The sequence below is a fragment of the Tursiops truncatus genome, chromosome 19, assembly GCF_011762595.2.
Source record: "Tursiops truncatus isolate mTurTru1 chromosome 19, mTurTru1.mat.Y, whole genome shotgun sequence".
NCBI lineage: Eukaryota > Metazoa > Chordata > Mammalia > Artiodactyla > Delphinidae > Tursiops > Tursiops truncatus.
In genome coordinates this window covers 19,190,354-19,206,472 of record NC_047052.1, presented here as the reverse complement: position 1 = coordinate 19,206,472, position 16,119 = coordinate 19,190,354, and the positions used below count along the sequence as shown (strand labels likewise).

General features: G+C 50.4%; 2 protein-coding genes and 1 non-coding gene across 7 annotated transcripts in view; 1 reads left to right on the top strand and 2 right to left on the bottom strand.

The window, feature by feature from the left end:
- PHAF1 (phagophore assembly factor 1) overlaps positions 1-13,078 on the top strand; it is a 28,019-nt gene extending 14,941 nt beyond the window's left edge. For 4 of the 5 annotated variants that reach the window (XM_033845924.2, XM_033845923.2, XM_033845922.2 and 1 more), the window contains 13 exons: positions 66-109; positions 1,942-2,021; positions 2,256-2,350; positions 3,193-3,290; positions 3,380-3,492; positions 6,672-6,805; positions 7,191-7,274; positions 9,406-9,488; positions 9,897-9,940; positions 10,316-10,359; positions 10,512-10,570; positions 11,195-11,267; positions 11,898-13,078. In XM_033845924.2, coding sequence (XP_033701815.1) covers positions 66-109; positions 1,942-2,021; positions 2,256-2,350; positions 3,193-3,290; positions 3,380-3,492; positions 6,672-6,805; positions 7,191-7,274; positions 9,406-9,488; positions 9,897-9,940; positions 10,316-10,359; positions 10,512-10,570; positions 11,195-11,267; positions 11,898-11,984 — 1,038 coding nt within the window. In that variant the 3' untranslated portion in view covers positions 11,985-13,078. The remainder of the gene's footprint in view (positions 1-65; positions 110-1,941; positions 2,022-2,255; positions 2,351-3,192; positions 3,291-3,379; positions 3,493-6,671; positions 6,806-7,190; positions 7,275-9,405; positions 9,489-9,896; positions 9,941-10,315; positions 10,360-10,511; positions 10,571-11,194; positions 11,268-11,897) is intronic. The other variant, XM_019935698.3, reaches the window with a different exon arrangement.
- Positions 8,969-9,075, bottom strand: LOC117309308 (U6 spliceosomal RNA). The gene has a single exon (XR_004523595.1). It is a non-coding gene; the product is annotated as a U6 spliceosomal RNA (small nuclear RNA).
- Positions 12,958-15,425, bottom strand: B3GNT9 (UDP-GlcNAc:betaGal beta-1,3-N-acetylglucosaminyltransferase 9). The gene has a single exon (XM_073796943.1). It carries the CDS (start codon positions 15,423-15,425, stop codon positions 14,217-14,219), a length of 1,209 nt encoding a protein of 402 aa, XP_073653044.1. The 3' UTR covers positions 12,958-14,216.
- Positions 15,426-16,119: the final 694 nt, after the last annotated feature.

Genomic DNA, 16,119 nt, shown 5'->3' with positions numbered 1-16,119 from the left:
TTCTAATTAATCTTTTTCAACTGCAGAGCACTAACAGCTCTTAAACATTTGCTTTTTGTTTTTAGGTGATTGAAGTATATGACTTGACTAAAGTAAAGTTAAAATATTGGTAAGTTTTCTCCCGGTATGTGTCATAGGCTTGGTACACAAGGGCTTTATCTACTACCCATATTAAGTTAGTAAAGGATTCCCATGTGCAGCAGTTCTGGGATTACAGCCTGGTGCCATGATTTCCTCGTGCAGCCTCCAAGTCTACTCAGTTTCCTGAGGAAGAGAAGGAAACCTCATTAAGAACACACTGTGTGTAAAACACTTCACATATGTGACAACTTATTTAATCCCACAACAAAGCAGGACCTCAGCTCAGAGGTCTGTGACTGTCCCCTGGGTCATAGCTACCCTTCCCTGCATGGCCTCTTTTGGCACCTCTTTATGTGTTCATTACCAACAGAGGTGGGACAAACCAGATACATCTGACTTCAGGGCCTATGCTAAAGAGAATGCCAAAAGGATTACTATTTGGGGGGCCAAAATCTGCTTTTTAGAATGAAAATGGGATGTATTTGTGCCTGTATGATGCACAAATATTTGAACCTCCATTATGGTAAGGCGCTGTGCTGGCATCTAGAATATTCCATTCAGTAAGCTTCCTTAACAGGCTTACCTTCTCTGAGGGTGTGTAAGGGATCAGTTCCTGGGCTGACTCAAGCAGTGTTTGCCAGCAGAGAAGTGGATAAAGCAAATGCATAATAGCACTGACCCCTGCAGATTCTGATTGTCTTTTAGTCTTGTTGGGGCCTTCTGTACCTCAGGGTCTGCACTTGAGACCTGCCCTCTTAAGAGACAGTGGTGGGCAAGAGTGAGGGTTCTAGAGTCAGGCTTCCCTGGGTTTGGGTTATGACTTCTTCATTTTATTACTCTGTGAAATTGGGCAAGTCACTTAACCTCTTTGAGTTTGTTTTCTCGTCAGAGAAATGAAACCAATAATCAGGTTGCTGGGTTAGGAAGATGACATGAGATAATACTGGTAAAGCATATAGCACAGTGCCTCGTTAAAAACAGCGGTTCCAGATGCAAGCTATTATATATAGAATAGATAGACAACAAGGTCCTACTGTATAGCATGGGAAACTATTTTCGGCATCCTGTAATAAACCATAATGGAAAGACTATGAAAAAGAATGTATATATAATTGAATCACTTTGCTGTACAGCAGAAATTAACAGAACATTGTAAATCAACTATACTTCAATAAAATAAATATTTTAAAAAGCAGAGGTTTTCCATAAGTGATAATTAATTTTTTTTAAAGTATTCTTAACCTTAAACATTTTCCTTAAAATTGTAAATGATTTATCTTCATGCTCATTATCTGAAATCATTCGCCTCTCTTTGCTCCCAAGCCCACCCCCCTCCCAGGTATTTTTCCTTTGCTTGGGATCCATTCCTCCCCATCCACATACCCGTTCACCCAATCCATGAGTGCTGGTTCTTCTGCTTGTTAGGAAAACAAGCTGCCTAGCTTGGCTGTACCCTTTTAAGACATTCATCCCTTTTTAAGAAAGCTCCTTTTCAAGCCAAACTACTAGTATGCATCCTGGGAAAACACATTAACAATGTCTATTTCTGAGTACTCTTTATCCAAGTCCAAATGTCATGGGGCTGAGGCCAGATTGATTTCCTTCTGAACTGGCCTGGTGGCCACAAATGTCTTGGGAGGTCCTAGAGGACTAATTCTCTGTATCAACCTCAGGAGAATTGACTATTTATGACCTCATTTATTGTCTCTTATTTAAAAGTTCTATAGTTAAACTTTTATTTTGATACAATAGTAGACTCACTCGCCTGTGTTTTAAGCGTAACTCTTCCAGCCACCATCTCTAATGATCTGTGAGCCCATCTTGCAAAGCCTGGTATTAAAAAGTATCTCTGTTTTTCAGTGGTGTGCATTTCAATTCTCAAGCCATAGCTCCCACCATTGAGCAGATTGACCAGTCTTTTGGTGCGACCCATCCTGGAGGTAAGCCAAGTCCATTTGATTCCTCTGGTCATCTGTAGCCATGTTCCTGTCGGATTTGGGGATTGGTACTTGGGTGTGAAGGAAAGCTCTTTCCTCTTGTTTTCAGTCTAGTAGGTCAGTTCAGAAATGAGACACAAGGAAGATGTTGCCAGCCATTACTCCCTGCCAGGCTGGTTTGTGTTCACAACTTCTGATGCCATTCAACCATGCCATTTCTTCTCCCCACTCCCACAGTGTACAACTCCGCTGAGCAGCTCTTCCACCTCAACTTCAGAGGACTGTCTTTCTCTTTTCAGCTAGATTCATGGACTGAGGCTCCCAAGTACGAGGTTAGCCTTTCTCTTTCCCTGATATTTATTGCCCGGTGCCCAGGTGACATGGGTCAGCAGAGTACCATTGGAGGAGGCTGGATAGGTGCTCTTTCTTTGGTTTCCTGATCTCTGAGGTCTTCGGAGGCCAATGGGGGGTACAGTGGGGGAAGCTGATAGAACAAAGCCCAGGCTGGCATTCCCAGGAAGAGGGCGCTTTCAACTGAAGAGTGAGGTCGAGCTCACTTTGCAGAGGTAAATCCACGTCGTGTGCTTTAAAACTCCAAATCCACAGTTTTTCTTAATGGCCTGGAATTTGAGAGAATTCATCCTTAGGCAACAGCATCCTTAGTGTTATGAAATGATAGCTTTTTGTAAGTTTTACATTTTATTAAAGGAGGCATTTCTACATTTTCTCCCTGATGAAGGAATGAAAAGCTAAGTAAAATTAAAGATGAACTTGCATGATTAGGTGAATTTATTGACCTGGAGACAGGTTGGACTGTGTGCTTTGACCTGACCAGTTTTTTTTTTTAATATCAAGAGTTTTAATCTTGATAAATAAAACAAGCAAACTTCAAAGTTTCTCAGAAACCACAGTCCCATCTTTCTACACTGTAGGTAACCATACCCATTTTTATAGATGAGGAAATAGATACAGAAAATTTGTACCAGGTAAGGCAGTACCAGTAGCAGAGTTCTATCTGAAACTGAGATATTCCTATTCTAAATTCCTTACTTTTAAGGAACTTTTAACGTGACCTGGCCAGTTCTTGAAGGCCATGAGTGTCAGGAAAGTGCCAGAGCCTGAGTCGGATGGCCCACAGTGTGCTTTTATTAAAATATTTGTCTTGTGTTTGCAGCCCAATTTTGCCCATGGTCTGGCTTCTCTCCAGATACCCCACGGAGCAACTGTGAAACGAATGTACATCTACAGTGGAAACAGCCTACAGGATACCAAGTACGTGTAGGGGAGCACAAGCTTCATGCTAAGGCCATGGGCTCCCTGGGAGGGAGGGCAAAGCCTCTGCTCACTGTGCCTTCCCCCAGGGCTCCCGCGATGCCCCTGAGCTGTTTCTTGGGCAATGTGTACGCTGAGAGTGTAGATGTTCTTCGAGATGGAACTGGACCCTCAGGTTTACGACTTCGCCTACTTGCCGCAGGTCAGTTACTGGCTTTGGGGTGGTGGATTCTCCGTTATATCCTTGTTGTGATAGTCTAAAATCCCACGTCCTTAGGATAGTTGGTAGAAGACAAATGGTGCTGATGTTTATGGTTAAAAGTTTTCATTTAAATTTGTGAAGGGACAAGACAGTCTTATTTTGAGCAAATCTTAATAAATGGCAGTAAAACTTCTTCCCTTGGCAGGTACATCAGCCTCTGTGTACTTATGTAGCTTTGCAGTGGTTCCTACGTCCTGGAGATATATCTTATGGGCTCAGTGTTGTATGTTGTCTCGTTTTCCACCCTTTGTGCTAATTTCTCAGAGTAGACTGGCAAGAGGAGTTTGTTGAATTGTGGTATAGCCATACCCTGCTCAGTTTTGTTGACTGTGAACAAAAAGAGTTGCTGCCTTCAGTAGCTGGTCTCTCCAGGATTCACGCCTTATCTTGTATTTTCTTGTGTGGACAATCTCAACTCCTTCGGATCTTTGGATTATACCTAGTGGTACCGAGATCCTCCTGTGTGTAGTTTGCCTCCATAAAGATGGCCTGGAGACTTTGAGCTCCATGATGGGGCTGTGCCTTAATGGAGTTCACATTCTAGCCAGTGTTTGTTTGTAAGCTGGGGTCTTGCATCAGTCTCTGGGGCATCCGTTCTCAACCGTTTAGAGTCTGGTATATAAACTGTGAACTCACTCCCCTGAACAATTAGACAGTTCACAGCCTCCAGGTTAGAAATTTCTTTTCTTTTCTTCTCTTTTTTTAATAATTAATTATATATATAATTTTTTTTTAATAAATTTATTTATTTTTTGGCTGCGTTGGGTTTTCATTACTGGACACAGCCTTTCTCTAGTTGCGGTGATCGGGGTCTATTCTTGCGGTGCATGGGCCTCTCGTTGCAGTGTCTTCTTTTGTTGTGGAGCACGGGCTCTAGGCGCACGGGCTTCAGTAGTTGTGGCTCGTGGGCTCTAGAGTGCAGGCTCAGTAGTTGTGGAGCACAGGCTTAGTTGATCCACGGCATGTGGGATCTTCCCGGACCGGGGCACGAACCCGTGTCCCCTGCATCAGCAGGCAGACTCTCAACCACTGCACCACCAGGGAAGCCCCTACAGTGATGCTTTTAACATGGAAAGTCCATCCAATTGTCTTGATCCCCACAATAATTTATAGGATGACTCATTCCAGGGAATCAGAAACTAAAATAGTCTCCTAAAAAGAACTAAGAGTAATTTACCTGAGGAGGCTTCAGGTAGAGTGAGACAAGAGAGGAGGCTCACCTGTAAAGGGTGTCTCCCCTGTAGCCCTACCTGGACATTCACAAGTATCTGGTACTTGGAGACATGGGCACACAGTCCACCTTGACAGGACTTTTGGTGGGTTCCATAGGTCACCCAGGCTTGCCTAAGTGCAGGATTTATAGACAGAGGTTAATGTAGACCGTGGTTTTTCCCAGGACCTAGTTAATGTACACACAGCTGTGTGTGTGTATGTGTCAGGAGTGGGATTTGAAACAGCTCTTATTTTGCCGCTCAGTTTATATGTGCTGTGACTTAAGACTCTTGGGTTAGTTGGAGAACTCAGTACCTCTTTGTTTCAGAGTTTGGATCCCTGAAGTCTTCTGTATATAACAAATGGATTGTTATACAAGAATGAGCTTTGTCAGCTATAAAGCCCTGTGTAGAGTAAGGTGATGGTGGTGGTTATCATGGTACCAGGAATTGCAGTCCTTGGTTTCTTGGCTTCCTTTTATAATTTTGAGCAAAACACTTTGTCTTCTCATCCACAGAATGGGGGAAATTTTACTCTTGGTGTGTCTGTTGCTATTCCACAACCACTTCTGTGTATGTGTGTGTTTAAGTAGAACCATTTCTGAAATGTATTAGGCAAAGTCAGGGTTGAAAGATTCTTCCCAACAAAGAAACTTCTGGCAAATCAGGTTTTTTTCTTTCTCCCACTTGCCTGGTTTGTCTCTTTTGAGTGTTAGTGGCTCTGGTGTTTGTAGAATTAGGGAGTTAAAAGTTAGTGTGTGCTTTGCTCTTGGCTCTTTTATAGAGTGATCTTCAGGTCCAGTCTCAGGTTGGGGGTTACCATTGAGAAGTACTTTTTTTTTTAATATATTTTATTTTTATTTATTATTTTTGGTTGTGTTGGGTCTTCATTGCTGCATGCGGGCTTTCTCTAGTTGCAGTGTACAGGCTTCTCATTGCGGTGGCTTCTCGCTGCGGAGCACAGGCTCTAGAGCACAGGCTTCAATAGATGCAGCACATGGGCTTAGTAGTTGTGGCTTGTGGGCTCTAGAGCACAGGCTCAGTAGTTGTGGCGCACGGCCTTAGTTGCTCCGTGGCATGTGGGATTTTCCCGGATCAGGGCTTGAACCCATGTCCCCTGCATTGGCAGGCAGATTCTTAACCACTGCGCCACAAGAGAAGCCCCAAGAAGTACTTTTTTTTTTTTTTTTTTTTTTTGGTACGCGGGCCTCTCACTGCTGTGGCCTCTCCCATTGCAGAGCACAGGCCCCAGACGCGCAGGCTCAGCGGCCACGGCTCATGGGCCCAGCCGCTCCACGGCATGTGGGATCCTCCCGGACCGGGGCACAAACCTGCGTCCCCTGCATCGGCAGGCAGACTCTCAACCACTGCGCCACCAGGGAAGCCCCCCGAGAAGTACTTCTTAACGTAAATCCTTGTATCTTGTCAGGACCTGGAAAGTGGCAAGCGATAATAGCACCCATTTATATATTTCCGTAGCACCTGTGCTGCTGTTTATTGTACCACAGTTGTGATGGTCTGATTGGAATCTTCATGCCATAAGCTCCAGTGTGGGCAGAGACTGCACCTATTCTGCTCGCCATTGTTTCCTCAGCATCTAGCAAAGTGTCCTAGCCCATGGTGTCAATGACTGAGTATTTGCTGAGTCAGTGAATGACTTTTCTAGAGCTCTGTATCACTTTTGTGGGATTGAGTGAATCTCTCGCATTATTTTGAGTAGATAGTGATCTCTTCTAGCATCTCAGGTCCTGGTGACCTGGTACTTCAGCTTACATGCAGTCTTTCCCCTCAGCCAAACCTGATAATGCAGCGTGCAGCCACTGGCCTCTCTAGGGCTCCCGGGACCCTGGGCTGCAGGGTCACAGGCGCTAACTGGGAACCTGACCACCTGTACCTTGTTCTCTCCAGGTTGTGGACCCGGCTTATTAGCAGATGCCAAGATGCGGGTATTTGAACGCTCAGTGTATTTTGGCGATTCCTGCCAAGATGTTCTTAGCATGCTTGGCTCTCCACACAAGGTCTTCTACAAGTCAGAAGACAAGGTAGGGAAAATGTGTTTATAAAGTGAATAGGTGGTGTCTCTCTCTCTCTCTTTTTTTTAATCAACTTTAACTTAATACTGAGTAAATGTAAACTGCTGTTTCCCCATAGGACCTGCTGTATTAAAGCTGATGGAAAAGTAAATTGAAAGCTCTTTTCCGACCCCTGTTGGTCAGATTGTTGTGCCTTTCCTTGGAGACCAAGGCGCAGTCTATAGTCAACCAAAGCTGGCTGGGTTGTTTGGCACGAGCATGTGGGACTCCCACACTCTTGCTTCCCCAACAGATTAACGTTATACAAGAAACACAATTTGTAGACTCATTTAATCCAAGAATTAAATGTATTAAGGGGTTGGATTTTAATTCATTGTTATTTTTTCCCCAACAGATGAAGATTCATTCTCCTTCTCCTCATAAGCAAGTTCCATCGAAGTGCAATGACTACTTTTTTAACTACTTCACTCTCGGAGTGGTAAGTTGTGATTCCTTAGAGAAGCGTTCCATTTCTGTGGGAGTGTGCAGTGCCCCTGGGCATACCTGTGTGCATACATGCAGCTTTCACCATGCCTGGCTGCAGGAAACCTCGCCCTAGCTGGCTTTACCAGGGTCGTCTTGCATTGGCATTGGTACCCCCAAAGTAGGCCTTTCCTGTCACCACCATTGTTGAGAAACACTGGGTTCTCTGGTATGTCTTCATTTCTTTTCTGAGAGAAACATGCTCCACAAGTAGAGGCTGCAGGAGTCATTCAGGTTAAGATATTTTGGGAACTGCTGTTTTGTAGAGCATAGGACCCTCTTCTGGAGCCAAAAAACAGGTAGACAAAAAAGGCTTAAAGTCTGGGAGTGTGCTCGTGTATTTTTAGGGGATCGCCCCAGAGGCATTGCTGCGGCCCTGTGCTCTGGACGTACGGTGCTGAATGGAGCTGTGGCCATCAGTGCTGACAGTCCAGCTGGTAGATGTGTGTGTGAGAGAAATGATAGTGTAAAGAAAACTGCACCAGCAGGATAGAGCTCAGAGGGCAGGGCTATCCTGGATATTGGGTTTTCTAACCTTTCAGCTTTCTAGGGCCTGGGACCCTGAAGCAGCAAAGAAATGGTACACTCCAGAGAGGGAGAAAGGAGGAGGACTGGGTCTGCCAGTGTGGAAAAGACCAAAGAGGAGCCGGGAGTAGCAGGGGAGAGGCAATGGGATCATAAACTCTTGAGGGTAGGATGGTGGCAGGAGGGAATGGCACTGTTGTAAGCTGAACCTCTTTTTTTTTTTTTTAATGTTTATTTTATTTATTTATTTGGTTGCACTGGGTCTTAGCTGCAGCAGGCAGACTCCTTAGTTGCAGCTCGCCAGCTTCTTTAGTTGCAGCACGTGTGCTTCTTAGTTGGGGCTCACCGGCTCCTTAGTTGTGGCAGGCGGGCTCCTTAGTTGCAGCATGCATGTGAGATCTAGTTCCCTGACCAGGGATCGAACCCGGGCCCCCTGCATTGGGAGCGTGGAGTCTTAACCATTGCGCCACCAGGGAAGTCCCAAGCTGAACCTCTTTTTGAGTTCAAGGGCCAGTGATGATAGGTGTCAGGGAAGATGGAGCGAATGGACCAGCCCTGATGGGACATGGTGTGGCTATTGGTGGAGGGCTGGAGTCAGGGGTAACCCTGGGGTCTCAGGCAGAACAGCTGACAGGATGTGAACCTGAGAAGGGTGTGGCGGGGTACGAAGAGGTGTTTGATAGGCAGTGTCAAATCCAGGTCTGAGTCCTGGCTAGAGGCTAGCCTTTACTTCAGTTCCAAGGGTTGCTGACTCCCACAGAGAGGGCCTGTGGAAGCCAGAAGGGTCTGGCAGGTCATGGCATTCAGAATAGCCAGGTGCCTTGAGTCCCTTGAGAGTCAGGTGGCCCCTGAATCTTCTTGTTAGCCTGTAAGCCAAAATCTGTGCTTGGTTACTTTTTTTTTTTTTTTTTTTTTTTGCGGTACACGGGCCTCTCACTGTTGTGGCCTCTCCTGTTGCGGAGCACAGGCTCCAGACGCACAGGCTCAGCGGCCATGGCTCACAGTCCCAGCCGCTCCGCGGCATGTGGGATCTTCCCGGACCGGGTCATGAACCCGTGTCCCCTGCATTGGCAGGCGGACTCTCAACCACTGCGCCACCAGGGAAGCCCTTTTTAACATCTTTTAAAAAATATGGAACACTTTACGAATTTGCATGTCATCCTTGTGCAGGGGCCATGCTAATCTTCTCTGTATTGTTCCAACTTTAGTATATGTGCTGCTGAAGCAAGCACTCGGTTACATTTTTTATCAGGTGTTTTTGGTCAGGAAAGATATCCCTGACCGTGTTTGAGTTCCCAAGCAGTGGGAGCTGTAGTCCCTTGTGCCTTTTGGGCCTACTGGTACAAGGTTTGGAATGATGAGGCCTGTAGATGGTTCGGTGTATGTCGTCATCCCTTCGCACTCAGCCTCAGCTGTCCCCTTGATTGTTATTTGGGAGAAAGCTGTTCCCCAAGGGCATCCCCATTGTGGAGTGGGTGTCTCTAAGTTGGACATGCCCTCGAAAGCCCCCTGCCCTGCCTCAGTAACTTTCCCCACTTGGGCATCCTTGTTTTCTATCCCAGGACATCCTCTTTGATGCGAATACACACAAAGTGAAGAAATTTGTCCTACACACCAATTACCCTGGACATTATAATTTTAATATGTGAGTATACCTGTACCTGCCCCTCCAGGAAAGAGAGCTTGTGGCTTTGGATGTTTGCTATTTCATGGAAAGCAAACATTTCCTGAGTGTTGGCTCTGTTCCTGGTATAGTACCCATTTCCTTATATCTCTCCATTTATGCCCATTTTACAAATAGGGAAATAGATTCAGAAAGCTTGGCCTCTTATCTGAGGTGATAGGGTCTTCAGAGCCCCCAAGCTGTGCCCTTTTTGGTTTGACTCCAGTGCCCAGATCTGGCCTCTCCCAGGGAACACTGTGTCAGGCCCAGAGCCAGGGCTTTGGGCAAGTGTGCTTGATCCTGTTTTTCCTGGGGTGCAGAGTTGAGATGTGGGGGTGGTCAAGGCCTCCCAAGGGGTTCAGCCTTTACCCATCTGCCTTCTTTCTCTAGTTATCACCGCTGTGAGTTCAAGATCCCACTAACCGTAAAGAGAGGTGAGTAGTCAGTGTCCTCAGGGTAAGGAAAGGATTTTAGAATCAATCTCTCATGATGAGAAGAGATTGATCCACGCAGAGAGGGTGGCAGTGGTTGGGTTTGTGGCGTCTTTGCCCACCTGCTCCTGCCCATAGCCTCAGCTCCTCTGGGTTGGGCTCTGTGTTCTGGGGGCCACAGTGTTCTTCGTCTGTAGTCTCCTGGAGGCCCTCAAGGTCTTATCCTGTGACCATGGGATTGCTGGTTTCCAAACTTCAATCCCAGTGCATAGGGTGGCTAGGGCTGGGGTCACAGGTGGGCTGAGACATCAACCTGAGCAGGTGTGGAACTGAATCCGGGCCAGGCCAGATACCAACCACCCTGTGTTGTCTTTTCAGAAAACACAGATGGTCAGACAGAAACATGCACGACCTACAGCAAGGTAAGCTCCTATTTTCCCACCTGATGCAGTCTGAAAATGAGGTAGGCATGAGTCTGCCAGCAGTCTGGGTTCCCATGTCCTTTGGGCCAGCCATTTGTCACGGGTAGGGTCGGGTCCCTGCTAATCCCCTGTCACCCGCATCCCTCTTACAGTGGGACAACATCCAGGACCTCCTGGGCCACCCTGTGGAGAAGCCTGTTGTCCTGCACAGGTGAGTGGGAGGTTGCTGCCTCTGATCACCCCATCCGGGTCCTCACAGCCCAGAAGGCCCAGGGAGCCCTAGCAGTGGGTATGGCTTAATGACAGAAACGGCAAACTTCTGATGTTGCCACAAACATGCTTCCTGCTGCAACCCTGCGTGTTAGGACTAGGCCAGCTGTTCTGCATGTTTACTCACACCAGAGAGGCTGCCCCTTGGGATAGCTCCCCCCTCTCCCACCTATCTCCAGGTATGGGAACCTTTTTGCCTCTAGTTATTCAGAAAGGGAGGCAGTTTTGACTAGCTGTCCTGGGCCCCCTTTTCCCTATCAAAGCTGCAACCTGCTTTAGTTCACAGCCCAATACCTGGTTGCATCCTGCCTGACGTTCCCTCTCCCTCCTGACTTTGCACCACTCCAGTCCAACTGCATGTTAACTTTCTGTGCCAGCTGGACTATGTAGGATTTGGTGCTTGAATGAGGCCCATCACTATGCCTAGGACCTCAAGGGCCTGTGTGGGAAACACTCACAGCCATGAGGGACCACTGGCTAATAGCCCCCATCCCAAAAGGAACTGGATGCCCTGCCTGGCCTTGGCCTCTGTCTGCCCCTCTAACTGTGGCTTCCCCGGCCTCAGGTCCTCCTCCCCAAACAACACCAACCCATTTGGCTCCACGTTCTGCTTTGGTCTTCAGCGGATGATCTTTGAGGTAAGCCCTGGGGGTTGAGTGGCCGGTGGTCATGGCGAGGACAGGCAAGTGATTGAGAGGGAGATTGGGGAGGGCCTGAGGGCCCTGCTGGGCAGGTTAATCCAACAAGATGAGAGGAAATGGGGATACCACATTTATATTTGAAAATGTGAGTACAATAGGAAAGGTAACCACAGAGCAAGTGGGGCTCAGTCCGGGTGTGTTGGGGGCCTTTAAATGCCATGTGAATGAACGTGCTGTGGGATGAGTGGCTATAGAGGCCCCACTGGCTTGGGAGAAGAATGGGCTGCCCCTGTTTTCCCATCTGGATGCCATACCTTCAGCAGACCTCTAGCAGTTCCAGAAGGACTGGACAAAAGTTTATATATCCCAGAGAAACAGGCAGACACAGGAGCAGAGATGACCCCCTTAGCATGAGTTGGGGGGTGTTGAGGGGTCAGCCCAGCCCCGTGTGCAGGTGGGTTGCACACACAACCTCCAGCCCCTGTGCACAGGAGCTGCCTCAAGTCCCTTCTCTTCAGTCACAGCACAGGACTGATGCCACTGCCGGTTTTTGTGGGTCTGATTGCCTGCTCTGCTTACATCCCTTCAACTCCTCCCCCTTGATTCGCTGTCCTCTTCTCATAACAGGTCATGCAGAACAACCACATTGCCTCAGTGACCCTTTATGGCCCCCCCAGGCCTGGTGCCCACCTGAGAACTGCGGAACTCCCCTAGGAACATCACCACCCATGCCCCTCTGCCCCATGGAACTGTGTATCGCATCCTGTTCAGCAGGCCACCCTGTGGGTTTTCTTGGACACCTTGCCAGTGTGGAAGGGCTGTTGTGATATTTTGAGGTGGGGCTCAGGCTGGGTGCTCTGCCATGGGGTGAGAGGCCCAAATATTCTTCTGTGCGATCTCAGCCTGCTGGTGCCAACAGGGGACACAGACTGCAAAGAGAAGCACAAACTCTGAGCCTTGATACCTGGACCCAGGAGCTCTCGACTAACGTGTAAGGAGACAGGGTTCTGTCTCCCCTGTCCCTGACACATTGGGAAAACTTGGGGCTCTTTCTCTGGCTGAGGACACAGGCACCCAGACAAGGACAGGGTCCTGCCTTTGGCCCAACATTGCCACATGACCCTTAAGGCAAGCAGGTAGCATGTCCGTAGTACTTGGTTGCAACTTTTGCACTACATCCACTTTAGTTACTTGATGAGCTGGCTGTGGCCAAGGTGGCCCACTTGCCCTTCCCTGTTTCTTTCTTGCACGTGCTCCCTGCCAGGCCCAGTAGGCACACCCAACTGGTTGAAACACAACTTTCTACCATCAAGGTACGTGCCCAGGCCTGGTTCCCACCCCTCTTGGAGCCAGCCTTCAAGGCCGCCTGTTCCCCTACTCTGCCCCAACCTGGCTGGCAGGGCTGCATGTTTCCATCCTGTTTGCCTCTTTGTTTTAATGCCAAAGTTTTAGCCAAAGACATCTTCCTTCTTTTTTTGTGTTTCAGCATTCTGTTCTGCACTGTGGGCTTGGCCCCCCTGCCTCAGCTCTGGGCAGTGTCCCCTGGCCGGGCCCATTCACGGCTCAAGGCCCCTGGGGCTCATGGAGGGCTGGGCTGCTCAGTCTCTTCGTGGGACTTGCTAAGGAAAGTAGCATATGTGCTTTAAAAATATTAATCCTTTTGAAAAGAATTGAGAAGAGAAATGTATAATTTTATCCCATTTTTAATATTTTGGTCTAGCAACTTGTGATACATAGATGACAATTTTGTGAGTTTTTCAAATGTGTGTACAGATTTTTGTAAATATGACTCTTTTGTAATTAACTCATGTACAGCCTCATCCTGTATAGTTTAACAGTGAATGTGCAGGGGACCTGCCCTGGGCGCCTGTGTGGTGCCTGGGCCTACAGCCAGGTTTGTGTGGCGTTCCCATGACTTTGTGACTGGTGTCTTCCCGTGTGGACTGTGGCCTGGCCAGAGACTCTCACACATCCCACTGTGGGGCAGCCAGGACTGTTCCCATCTTCCTAGCATGGGGGAACCTTCCTCATGCCCTGCCCATACCCCTCCTCCAATAAAGACCTATGCCCTCCACGACAGCTCCCCATGTGCTGTTGCTGGGATGTTTATACTAAAATGAGCGTGGAGGCGTTGGTTTTTTTGAGAAAGGGGGTGGTTGAAGAATATGGGGAAACTTACAGCTGGAGGAGTCCTCTTAGAAAAAGGTTCCTTGGCTCCTCTGAAGGGGGTAGCACAGGCTCCAGTGAGAGAATGGCACAGTTGTGTGGGTGTAGGTGGGTAGCTGGATATGGGGGAAGACTAGGTAGGACAATGCGCTCAGTCCCTGTGTGTCTTCATCCCTAATGTTCCAGCTAGCCCAGGGCTCAGGAGGGCTTGGCCCCAGGAAAGCAGATCTAAAGACCTAGACGTGGCTAAGAATGCAGTTTGAAGGGGCAAATAGGAAGCAAAACGCCTACTTTCAGATTGAGTTGTGGCAGAATGGCTGCCGGTTCCATGAGGACTGAGGCCAGGCCCCTACCCATCCCTGTGGGGTCCAGCCTTGAGAAAGATCTGCATTTGTTGGCCTCACTCTAGGGGTTCCAAACTAAGAAGTATGGTCAGATTCCATGAGCCTCTGCCACCCCCACCCCCACCCACATCCCTACTAGGAGGACCAAGCACGTTCACCTGCTTGGCAAAGAGCCTGGTTCTCCACCACCTCAGCCCTGGCTGTCTCAAAGGGCCACCATTAGATTGGTTCCAGATCACCTCCCAATAGGGTGTGTCAGCAGGAACCAACCTCAATCTTCACTCCCTGGGACCTTCTGGAGGAAGACACCTGGATGCCCCTTTCTGGGGAAGAACCACATACACAGCACTAATCCGCCTGGGAAACCTACCCTTCAAGCTACCTCCCACTTACCTCCTGGGTCTGAATGAGGGGGGCTTAGAGCTGTGACAGGTGGCTAGGGGCCCCACTGGAAGGGACCCGCAGCGACAGGCCATGGACGCGCACAGGCTGGCCCGTGTGGCCGGTGCAGCAAGTGCCACATAAGCCATATGTCAGCAGCCGAGAGCCCGTGCACTACAACCAGCTCGCGGTAAAAGCAGGGGTCGAAGGTGCGGAGGTGCGGAGCGGCTGAAGGTCGAGGGATGCCAAAGGTGCGGAAAGCAGGGTGAGGCTCAGGCGTGAGACGCAGGCGCTGTAGACACATGCCCAAAAAGACGTCGTCAATGGGGAAAAGCTCAACCTGCGCGCAGGCACCGGCCAGGCGGCGCAGCGTGGCCCCCGAGAGAACGAAGCCGCCACCGCCTGCGTAGGCCGGGTAGGCGGGCAGGCCGTACACAGCCTCAGGGATGTAGTACTTGCTGGCCCGCACGCGGATTGGCCGCGCCTGCACTATCACGTCACCTGCAAGCAGGTCCTGCTCCGGGTCCCTTGGTGCCAGGAACTCCAGCAGGTTTCCCACGTGCACAAACACGTCGGCGTCGCCCTTAAAGACGAAGCGCACGTCGGGGCAGTAGGCGGAGGCCCAGGCCAGAAAATGGATCTCCTTGAGCGTTAGGTTGAAGAAAGTGTCGTCGAAGGCCCAGAGAAGGATGTCCGCGTACGCACGGCTCTCAGCACGCAGCAGGGCGCTCCAGTGCGTTCGAGTGCCCGCCCCCTCCGCGTCTGCCCCGTCTGTGCCCGCGCCCCGGGGCACGCCCAGCAAAAACACCCGGCGCACTAGCGCCCCCTGCACGCGACCCTCAGCCCCCCACGTCTGGCGCACTGCTTGGCGCCGCTCGAAGTCCGCAGCCACCGACTTGACGGCGATGAGCAGGTCGGGTCCGCCGGGGGGTGCGCCATTTCCTCGGCACTTGTGCGGCTGGTTAATGAGGAGAGGGAAGCGCCGCTGGTCCTTGGCTCGAAGATAGCGGCCAAAGTCAAAAGGTCCCGTGGGCGTGGGCGGCTCCGGCGTATCCTCTTCGTAGGCCGGCGGGGCTGCGCCCGCGTCCGGCGCCTGAAATACACGGAGCCCCGGGGTGGGCCCCGGCGCCGCCCTCCCTTGAGCTCGCGGCGCGTTCGTCGTCGGGGCCGCGCCATCGCGCTGCGCATAGAGCAGGAGGCCGAGGGCGGCGCCGAGGAGCAGCGTGAGCGACGCTTCTCCGCGTAGGCGCAGCCTCCGCCTCATGTCCGCCTGGCAGGCGCCCGCGGCCCCTGCGGAGAGACTCAGTCAGGGGCTCAAGACAAGGAAGCCAGCAGCCGGCAGGGGCTCCGGCCCCGCCCTCCCCGGGGGTAGGGCGCGGGAGGCCACACGCCTGGGGTCTCCAGCTGCCGGCTGTTCATCCCCCTCCGTTGTCCTCCTACTTTGGGCCCTGACCCCCCACCGGGATGGGCACCCTGAAAGGGCAAGAAGTTCCTCCTAATAGCCGACTCCCACCCTCTCAGCTCCGGCCTAGCACGGTGCCCCAGAGCCAGATCAGGGAGACGCGGAGCCTCGGCCCCACCCTCTTCCCGCGTTGAGGCTGAATCCCTTCTACTCATCCCTACCCACCACGGAGGTCCTTGGGATCCTGATACACGTTCGGCCCTTGGGAGCGGCGTGGCCCCGGATGCCGGGGCCTCCGGGGCTCAGCGCGGGGTCCCAAGGGCGGCCATGGACGGGGCCTGGGCCAAATGCAACGTTGGCAGGAAGGGGGGCCGGGGCCGCTGCCACGTGACCCTACAGCTGTGTGCGCCCGGACATCTGGAGCTCAGTCAGCTCCGCCCTGGCGCTGCCGGAGCGCTGTCTCCGAGTGGAGACTAATCTCTGAGAGGGATCCTCACGGTCAGCTCTCTCTGGGAAGCTCAAAGAGGTGAGTTCTGGTCTCCGTGCAGGCTCAGAC